This window comes from Pagrus major, chromosome 16, assembly GCF_040436345.1.
Source record: "Pagrus major chromosome 16, Pma_NU_1.0".
Classification (NCBI taxonomy): domain Eukaryota; kingdom Metazoa; phylum Chordata; class Actinopteri; order Spariformes; family Sparidae; genus Pagrus; species Pagrus major.
In genome coordinates this window covers 29523757-29534637 of record NC_133230.1, presented here as the reverse complement: position 1 = coordinate 29534637, position 10881 = coordinate 29523757, and the positions used below count along the sequence as shown (strand labels likewise).

Here is a 10881-nt window from a genome sequence, read left to right as displayed (position 1 = left end):
TGACATTAAGCTCATTATGTCTAGACAGAACAAAACGCCATTGAACATCCTATTCATCTCTGTTCCACTCCTGGATGGGATTACTGTCGAGTGAAGATACAAGGGGCGTGTCTGCCATCTTTTATTTCAAGATGAGGCTGCTACGTTGATATCTGAGTCTCGTATACAGGCTGTGGGATAACCCTCGAAGCTCTTTCTTTTCCCTCTCTCTCTCGGTCTCCCCTCCCCCAAGCCCATGCCGGACCGCCCGCTGAGGCACAGCAGGGCTGCCAGGTCAAATTTAACACTAACCACAGCCTCGCCACAAACCTCCTCTCTCTCCATCCCCCACACCCCTGCTCCCATCCCCCACTGATCCCCAAATCTGCATCACAATAAAGATCGTTGAGAAGGAGGTGGAGGAGGAGAGGGGTGAGGGGTTTGAGGAGTGGGAGGAAAAAAGGACTGGGGCTCAGCTCAGGGAGAGTGATGATCTCATAGACTGGCCAAAAAAACGCCCCGGCTAGCAGATAACCCAGAACTGAGTTAATGAGTCTGAGCGTTTGTAGAGGGCAGTGGTGAGGGGTAAATACATTTGCATGCGATTGCACGCAAGCGGTTGTTGTCGTATATACGTGTCTGTGTGTATACCAAACAAACGACAGTTATGCTGCCAGCTATTACTGAGCAGCAGGGGTCTTACATCACCCAGGCCCGTTTACAATATGCAGGAATGCAAAGCTGTCATGAAATATGGCCTATTGGCCTGCTTTAATGGTGTGGAGTGTGTCAGACTTACTGTGCTCCTGATCATTATACTGAACTCACGAGGGCTAATCGATTTCTGTCTGTCACAGAGCATCTGTCATTTTGTGATTTTTGACCAAAAAGGAGACATGGATTTGATAAATGGTGGGGATAATGGCTCCCGTCACTCTTTGATATTGACAGGTGCCCATACTGTTGTGCACAGTTCAACGTATAAGTCTTTGATAAGAAATAAAGGTTATAGTTTCACTACTTTATTACACTTTAATCAAGCCTCACTTTGGATGTCCCTAAGCTAGCTGTATATTCTTGTCTTTGTATTTAGCCAGCATAGAGATATGAGGGCGGAGTTGATCTATCAAACTTTCAGCCATTTGCCTGGTGACAAAAGGAAGACGATTTAGCCCTTTTCCTATCGTTTAAACTTGATTGTAGAAGGGATCGTAACAAAAGCAACCTATTGTGGCTAGCCAGATGTAAGTTTAGCAATGACAATGCTGATATGCTGCAGTTTAGCTGGTATACTTACCATCTTAGTTTATAATGTTAGCACGCCAACATTGGGTAAAGTTGAAGCTGATGTGAATGCCATTTGTTTTGCATACTTGTATTTTGTATCTATTTTAGGAAAGATAGACATCTGTAAAAAAAAAAAATGTAACAGCATTCCATCGAAGAGACAACCTGTTGAGACATTTCAGTGTCACAAGTGGTGAACCAACACAGTAACACTGATACTCAGATACTAGGTTCACAGCACTAGCATGGCAAAACATTAGCTGGCCAATTGTGGATGACAGTTGTTATTTTTTAAGCATGTTGAATGATTGATTAATCATTAATAAATGCATTAGTTTTAGTTCACAGTATCAATCCATTATACTGTAATGGCCTAAAGCTCAGCTTGGACTCCAACACAGACTTGCTCCTTCTGAGTCTGTTTGGGTTTCCCATTCTGTCTCTGAAGCTCTGTGTCTCTCACATTGTGCCGTGTGTGTTGGAAAAGAAGAGAACAACTGCAAGAGAGCGTGGGAGGGATGAAGAGTGAGAGTGCAGGAGGAAGAGCCGGCTGTGATAATGATGAATGAGATGATGGCACACTGACCTAGTAACGCCGCAGTGCCGTTGGGGATGAGCTGCCTTACTACTGTACGCTCCTGTCTGACACATACATGCACACACACATTGTCTCTGCCCAGCCCCTAACCCTCTCCCTCTGCTTCACTCATCAACACATTATGTGCTTCTAAACCCCTCACCCTCTCCTTATTCTTGCCTCTCCATCTGTTTAATCTCTCTCTGCCGTCTTACCTGGTCTGCGTGTTACGACAGATGGAAACAAGGCTCCACTGGGTGATTTGCCTGTGATGGCCTTGATGCCAGAGATAAACGCAAGGAGAGGGAGGAAAAAGATGCGTAGTTGATAAAACAGGGAGATGGAATTTATGATGAAGAAGGGAAAAAAAGTCTGACGGGGAGGTAGACAGGGTAAAGGTTAAAAGGAAACCACGCTTCATTTCCCTGTGGTCACACGGAGGTTGAGAGTCTCAGCTGCATAAATTGTGGGAGTCAAAGTCATCTCAAATAAACAAGCCAGAGATGATAAGGCAAATAAAAACAAACGCCAAAGCCATATCCTCTTCCACTGTCTTCATGACTGGGTTCCCACAAAACCCCCCCCCCCCCCAGTTAACAGCACCCGGAGATGTCGATAGAAGCAGTAGTTGCCATGGTAACCGGCTCTGTGGCATGTCTGCACGCATGCAGAAATCTCGGGAGGGGTGTGTCGCGTCATGTCTGCCACCTTAGGCACAAGGAAAAAGAAAGAGGTGGAAGAAGGGCGTGTGTGTGCGGTACATCTACACACATCAGCACGATTACTGCTCTCCATTTTTAGAGGTTGTGTTGCGCTTCCAAGCTCCCCTGCGATGTGAATTTTATCAATGAGGCGAGTCAAACATGCAAGCTTGGCTGAGCAATCCAGCTACTATGCCTTCTTCTTCCTCCTCCTCCTCCTCCTCTGAGAGCCACTGCCAGAGCCCGACAGACAGATACATCTGCACAAGCTCCTGGTCAAGATGGCCACCATGTGCAGCTTTGTGGTTGCCTGCTGGTGAGGGCCTTTTTGCAGTCAATAAGCCAGTTGATCGAATGAATTAGCATCACAAAGGGCTTTCTTTTAAGTCAACGCACCCTTATTCATGGCAGTGAAGAGGACTCTGCACCTGATTCTCTTTGTAATTAGGTGCTCGGCAATGCAAATGTTTGGTTTTATTTGCTTAGATGCCACTTTTTGGCATCATTCAATGTTATATTTGTATTTGTGATACATTAAAATTAAAGATTTTTGTTTTGACGCTAATGTGACTATATACAGTATAATCCACTTATTGCTAACTTAATTCCTCACTTTATTTCTTATTATAAAACCTATTTTCTGACCTCATAGGATGACATTGCATTCGGTATTGAGGTCTGGGCCATTAGCTGTGAAAAACTGCAACAAATTTGTAATCATCAATGTCTCACAAACCACAAGGAAGCACACAGGAAACAGCCTGCACTCTTGTTTTTGTGATTGTGTATGCATGGATTGCTGAGCAACCCTGGGAAATTATATATTCATCATGCTGATATGCCCAAGTAATGTGTTCAAGGTGAATGTCATCTACTACCTGAAGCAAAACGAATCCCCAAGACATGTTTCTTCTCTCTATCTCTCTCTCTCTTCTTCTCCTCTCTTTCTACTTGTGATGCTCATCAGTTGGCTCGCAGAGAGGCAGACAATGGAGGCTTTTAGCGGGATTTGAGGGCTCATCCTGTGTCAGGGCATGAAAAATGGGCAACCACACAAACAGGGGCATTGACTAGCTAGGAGGGAAACGAGTGTGTGAAGAGGAGAAGAAGCACCATGTTAAACGTGACAGAAATAAGTAGGCAGGCCGAGTCCAGAGGAAGTCCTCCAGCCACAGTCTCATTTTTCTCAAGGAAATCAGGCCTTGTCATCGTGATGATGTGTGTACTTCAAGTGTGTGTGCATACTGAATTGCATGTTAAACACTGAGCTGGTGGGGATGGAAATAATAAAGGCTCTGTCTGCACTAACGCAGGCTATGTATGTGCGTGATTATGCACATTGTTGATCGAGGCTGAATGAGAAAATCATGTTTGTAAGCTAAGTAAGTAGCTGTAGCTTAGTTAGCAGCCAGTTAACTTAACTTAGCACAAAGTCTGAACTGAGAAACAGCTACCTGGCCCTGTCTAAATACATCAAAATCCAGCCTGTATGCTAACATAAGATAACTGCTAGCTCTAGCACCACGTTAAGCAAACAGACATGCGAGTGGTAGGCTATCAATCTTGTATATTGTATATTGTTGGTTTTGGTAGTGGTGGTACTGTTTGGTAGTTTCATCACTGGTGATGCATCATATTTATAAAGGTGGGCCTATAACTGCACTACCATCCCATCAATCCTTCCACCTCCTGATATGAAAGTCAGGTCATAAACATGTAACGTTAAAGTGAAGGAATGTCAATACATACAAATGTGAATGCATCAGTCGTTTGCAAAAACATTAACTGCCAACATTTTATCCTGGTGGCTGGGCTGGAAGTAAAACCATAAAATGGAAATACTCAAGTACAGCACATGAACCTCAAATTTGTACTTAAAGGGGCTCTTTGGAAATTATTGTTGAGTTGAAAGCCGGTTGTTAAGTTTATGATAGCATAAAGTTACAATTCTTAACAAATGTTACCTACTGTTGCTACATATGGCCAGTAACAAGTGATTTATATGTGTAAATTGCTACAAATTGTTACATAGAGCCCCTTCAAGTAGAGTAATGTAGAAAATACTTTGTCACATTCCCCCGCTGTACATGTGTGACAAATCTGTGAGAAGTCGGCCCTGCTATGAGAACATCTCTCAAACTGGAAACGTCTCTTTGAAATGTGACAACTTCAATGTATAGACCTCATCAGAACTACAGCCCCATTCAGACGGCCCACATCAGAGGGCGACAAGGAATTCCACAGCTGTGACCGAGCTGTGCATGCACTGAGGTGGGGGCTAAAGACGTCTTTCAAACATGTTCTCTTTCTTGACTCAGTTTGGGAGAATGTATGGAGCATTGGTGGTTGATTAGAAGGGGTTGGGGTTGCACATTTTGAGCCCCTGAGGGTGTACTCCACTGTGGGAAGCTCAGCCCACTGAATGGATGGAGATCATTCTCTGGGTGGCGTATGCATGCCTAGCATACCACGGCTGTGACATGTTTGTGTGAGTGTGTGCTTGTGCGGAGGGGGTCGATCTGTGCGCCACTGGATTGATGGAAACAATGACTGATGTATGGAACCATAAAGAGATGCCTCTGAAGAACACTTTAATCAGAGGAAATCATAAATTCTGCTTAATGAAGTCATATAAAGATGACAAGCAGACAGAGTGCCGTTTTGTTAACATGGGTTCATCTGCGGGATAAATGAGGGCCTTGTTGTTCGGGAAGAAGGGATAATTTGGTTAAGGTTGCCAGAATCAAGAGTAACGGCTTGAAAATGAGGCAGCTGGCATATATAAATGCATGTGCGATCCTGTCCCATGCCTGGAAGCCATCCACTGGCTCTCATAACTCTGCTTAAAACATATGACCCCTGACCCATCAGCTTTGGACTCTCAAATACAAAAAAAAAAAATGCAGTGTCATCGCTGCAATCGTGGGATTCACTCATCTGGCCAAGAGACCTCATTACTGGCTGACAGGCTGATTCACTGTCTCCCTGTCTGTGTCAGTGACAAAGCAGCCCCAGTGCTATCGCAAGGTCCACACCGAGTGCAGAGCTGGTTGCGCGTTATGTAACAAGTTTACTCTTTGAAAGCCGGGCCCGTCACTCCAAATCCAGCAGAGGCCATTAATGATTCCTCATCGCTCTTTTAAAGTGTTTTCAGCGCAGAAAAATCAGATCATGAAGATCATCTGAGGATATTTGCTGAAGGAAGTCACTCAAACCATTATGGACGATGTGAAAGTTGATAAGAAGTGTTTTTGAGAGAGTGAAACAATGACGGAAGTCTGGAAATCATGAGTTTGCTGCACTGGTTCCCAGCCTTTTCCAGCTAGAAAGTGTACGTCATTCGACTTTCTTACGTACACCTTTGAGCTCTGAGCAGTACAACCTCAAAACTGATGCTTCATTCTAATACTGGCTCATTTTAAAGGGGCACTATGTACTTTTGGAGAAGAAATTCAAACTTAGAATTTGAATATTTACAATATTAACGAGGTAATAATACAAACTCACTCACAAACCCAACGCTGAAATTGTGCTGTCGTTTGAGGTCAGTTTGTTTACTCAGTGACGAAAACAAAGACAGTTTGTTCATTTAGTTTGTTATGGCACAAAATACTTTGAGGGTCTTGTCCTAAATTGACAACATAACTTATAATATGTATAGTGTTGTTTGACCACTATGAAATCAATTAAACTGAACGTCTCTACGATCACAGAGTCTTACAGAGCCCAGTTTATTGAAACAACTGTTAAGCATCTTTATGAGACAAGTTTTAAATGCCCAAATCTTCGAGGCATCTTGAAACAGTGGAAAAGTGTGATCACCCAGTTGAGCAGCACCCTGTTGCAGTGACAGTGGGGCGAAGGAGGCCCGCCCCTCCCGGCTGCACATTGGACAAAGGCCGCCCGCCACGCCCATGGGAGGGGCCTGGTCGATTTTGAGGCGCGGTTGAAATACTCACAGGCTTATCACCGACATCCTTTAGTTTGAGCTCAGCCGCCGTGGGGTCCACACTCACAGAAGGGGGATCTTGACGTTTTCCAGACCTACTAAGGAAGCAGGAGATCCGGTCGGAATTTCTCCCCTCTTTTTGGGCAAGATCTCACCCATCCCAGAGCTGGAACTTTAAACCTCCAAAAACTCCTCGAGGTTTTTCTTTTTCGATTTTTCTTTTTTTTTGTCCACATCACTTAAAGGGAAAAAAAAAATGGGAGCTCAGTTGTCCAAGGGTGGAGTAGCTGTTGATGGGAAAGCCGCCGCCGCCGCCGACCCAGCTGCTGCCAAAGCCAACGGCCAGGTGAGTGAAACGGGCCTGAGATGGGCAGCGGCAGCGGGGAGCCACATGGCACCCAACGCCCACTGCCAACATGGGTGCCAGGGCGATGGGAGCCGAGCTGTCGCTCTCTCACACTCCGCACTCAGATCACATCCACCCCCCCTGTTTCCCCACATGGCTGCAGACTGAATAAGTTTAAATACAGCTAAGATCCAAAATCAGGGGGGAACCTCCAGCAGCGCAGCCGTCGAGTGGCCACGCTCGTCCCCGCTCGGCGCGCACCACCAGCCTGCTGCCTTTTGTTAACCCGTCTGCTGCGCCCACGGGGGCGATTCAGCCGCACATTTTTACACGCGAAGGGCAGATTGTGGTCGAAATGTGTATTTGAAGCTTGTTTTCTGTCATGAGTTGGCTGTAGTCGGGGGGGATCAAGTCTGTCTCACGTTGAACAAAAGATGCGAGGCGAGCGGCGCTAACGATGCGATCGTGCTGCTGGAGGCGCCCTGTGCGGAGCTGCGGGCAGGTTGAAATACAATCACTGTGCCCTGACCCTGCGTGCTTTCATTAGCTTCCAGTTTAAAGAAGTTTGGGGGTATAAAACGTTTTCCTTGATGCCTACGCGTGATGGTTAATTGGTGATTGTTGGGAGTTAAACGAGCGACTTGAGGTGCCACTTCATACACGATTAACTCGTTGCAGTTGACTTATGCACATAAAACTCATCTGCTATAAGTGATGTAGAATCATTAAAGTACAAACGTGGCGTGTGTCTGCACTGGGAGCGGTGGTAAGTGAGCTGCAGCCCTGGGATGGGAGCAGAAAGCAGGGTTCGTGGGGATTCCTTTGTTCCCCAGCTCACAGGCTGTGTTGATGGTTACATGCAGCTCTACTGCCCCCTTGTGTCCGTTCAGAGTCATGCAAACAGATGTTGAACCCTCCCCCTCTGAACCACTGGCAGGGCAAGCAGCTTTCCTCAGGTATAACATGGATTAACTGTTGGAGTAAATGGGCTAATGCTAATCTGTCATATGCCAGATCTCTTCAGATTTATTTGGAATGAGTCCACATTTCATCCGCAGTTGATCCATCTGTATATTTGAGTGATTTTGTGTTTTCCAGAAGTAGTGTGTGCATTTTGACCCAGTTTGATTATTAAAATCCATGATTCCTCTTCTCTGCAGGAGAATGGCCACGTCAAAACCAACGGCGACGTGTCCGCCAAGCCCGACGGGGAAGTGGCTGCCGCAGACGGGAACGGAACCGCCGAACCAGCTAAGGAAGGCGAAGCCAGCACCGGGGACGCCATCGAGCCCGCTCCTGCAGCTGAGGGCGAGGCCGCTAAGGTGGAGGGCGAGGCCGCCAAGGATGGCAAGAAGAAGAAGAAGTTCTCCCTGAAGAACTCGTTCAAGTTCAAGGGCATCTCCCTGAAAAAGAGCAAGAAGGGCAGCGAGGAGGGCAAGGAGGAGGTCACCTCCCCGACGACCGAGGACAAGCCCGAGGAGAACGGTCATGCGGCCAACGAAACCAAAGAGGAGACGCCGGCCACCGAGGCCAAAGAGGGCGAGGCTGTCGCGGATGCTGCTGCTGCACCCGAGGGAGAGGCCGTGGCAGCGGAGGAGGCCCCACCCACAGAGGCCGCCCCTGCCGAGGAGGCCGCCCCTGCCCCTGCCCCCGCCGAGGACACGACACCCGCAGCCTCCGAGGGCGAGGCCAAGGCAGAGTGACTGCCCCCCACCATGGCACCTGAACTGATTTTCCAAGATTAAAGTATATAAATATATATATGAGAGACTTGTGCCACGTTCTTAAAGTTATAAACAAAACTACAAAAGAAGACAAAGGATATATCACGTTTGCTGATTCAACCACCAGTTCACTGCCTTTTATTAGTTCTTCGACAGACGGAATCTCACCAGGCCCTCTCATGATGAAAGTGTCGGCTTGTGTCACCCCCTCATGGTACACAGAGACTGGCGTGTGGCGAAGGTAATGGATTGGATGTGGAGCGAATCAGGAATACTGACTTATTTTCCCAATTCATGGAGAAGCATCCTTTTTAACAGCGTGGCAGCCCTATAGCATTTTATTTTTCTTTCTCATCTTTTTTGGGATCTAAAAGTTGTCGCCGTCGCGGAGCGGTGCAGACCATCTCCTTCACTTCGAAATGACTGTTATATGGACACAAACCTTTCAAATGATCTTATTAATTTTTAGAATTCTACATTCCTATGTTTTACCCCCAAATTTCAAGTATTTTATCATGTATAGAAAAGTGAAAATCGAGGAGGGGAGGTGGAAAAAGAGCTATGTCTTTCTTTGTGCATTTTGATTCTTTTTCTGGCTAAAACCACATTCAAGCTTCTTGAGTATTGCAGTGTTCACATTTCAGAGTTTATGACGCAGGGGTTGGGATTGTGTATAAAATGTGAGCTTTTTATCTGCAAACTGTCTCTGTAAATATGTTTTGGCCAATACTTTTGGTTCTCTTTATTTTGCTATTGTTTGAAGATGTTAATGGTTTTATTGTAACTTTTAATAAGGGTAAATAAATGTTTGATCCCCTCTGTCTGTGTTTTGCCATGTGATTCACACCTCAAGACACACTGATAAGGTAGCAGGGTCAGATCAGTTATTAACTGTAGGTGTCAGGAGGAGGATGGGGCAGTTGTCACATCATGCATACACAAAACAATCATCATAATTGGGACAGTACATACTTTCTTAGATGAGTTATTTAACTCGACCATGATTTAGATTAAATAAAAGGCACATTTTAGTCAGCTAGAAAACTTAAATGTTGTTGGATGCACCTCAGTCATAGTTAATTCATCCAGCTCCTGATGTATCTTTGATCCCGTGTCGGAGAAATTACATTTGGCACGGCGGCAAAAGGAACCATATATAATATAAGAAGGTCACACCTGCATGTGTTGCAAATATATTTAGTTTGAATGACTACAGATATGTATCTGTATTTTTTTAAATTTGAATTTTTGCCTTTTAGAGATATTAAAGCGGTGGGCACTATGTAGCTTTGGAGAAGAAATTTACACAAAAGTTTGAAATTTGCAATATTATTGAGGTAATAATACAAACTCAGAAATATGTATTTATCCATAACTGAATAAACAAGCTGTTGTCAGAGGAAAATAAGGTCCCAGAACACAGTTTGAAGCTAGAAAGGTGGCAGGGTCCATGAAACATAAATAAAGTGAAACAGAATGAGCTTGTGTTGTCCTTTAGGGTCAGTTTGTTTACTCAGTCATGAAAACAAAGAGTTTGTTTATTCAATTTGTTTAGGCATAAAAAAAACAGTCAATGAAGATCTTTCTCTCCCTGATTAAAATTTGCATATGGTACCTTTAAATCTTTCTTTCACACTAATCTTCAAGCACAACACCAGGAATATGCCATGTTGCATTTCACTACACAAATGATGCATCATGAAACATGAAACCTGTGGCATGTCTCTTGCAGGGTAGGAGGGTATTACATAACTTGAAAAATAATTATGGCATCATGTTTGACATGTTAATAAAATAAAATAGGGCCCATTAAATAGTTACATAATTAGATGGTTAAAATACCTAATTGTATATGGTGGTCTCTGGCTCCCTGCTGTGGACACAAGTATACACAGTAGCTATGTGACTCTGCACACTGTTGCTCTTCGATTTATAGGCCTATAACATGTCATGCTAATGCTAACACCTAATCTACACGTTATTACATGTTATTAAAACACCTATTGTGACTCGACATTTTGCTGGCTAATTCGGGAACATCGCAGACGAGGTGGCCGAGTGGTTAAGGCGATGGACTGCTAATCCATTGTGCTCTGCACGCGTGGGTTCGAATCCCATCCTCGTCGTAACATTTGTTTTCCGTATGAGGGTAAATCCAGCTGCTTCCTGCCTGCTGATGCATCGGCACCACACTAAAACTGACCCAGGGCTCGGAAGGGAGCAACACTGATCCATCAAACAGAAAAGAGGTGACATTATAAAGACGTCGGTATCTGCGGTAAAATATTTTCATAAGACGACACCGAACCTAATTTATC

General features: G+C 44.9%; 1 protein-coding gene and 1 non-coding gene across 2 annotated transcripts; both read left to right on the top strand.

The window, feature by feature from the left end:
• Positions 1-6527: 6527 nt before the first annotated feature.
• On the top strand, positions 6528-9382 carry marcksl1a (MARCKS-like 1a). The gene is made up of 2 exons (XM_073484464.1): positions 6528-6839; positions 8000-9382. Exons 1-2 carry the CDS (start codon positions 6750-6752, stop codon positions 8540-8542), a joined length of 633 nt encoding a protein of 210 aa, XP_073340565.1. The 5' UTR covers positions 6528-6749; the 3' UTR covers positions 8543-9382.
• Positions 9383-10607: 1225 nt separating this feature from the next.
• On the top strand, positions 10608-10689 carry trnas-gcu (transfer RNA serine (anticodon GCU)). Its single transcript has one exon. It is a non-coding gene; the product is annotated as a tRNA-Ser (tRNA).
• Positions 10690-10881: the final 192 nt, after the last annotated feature.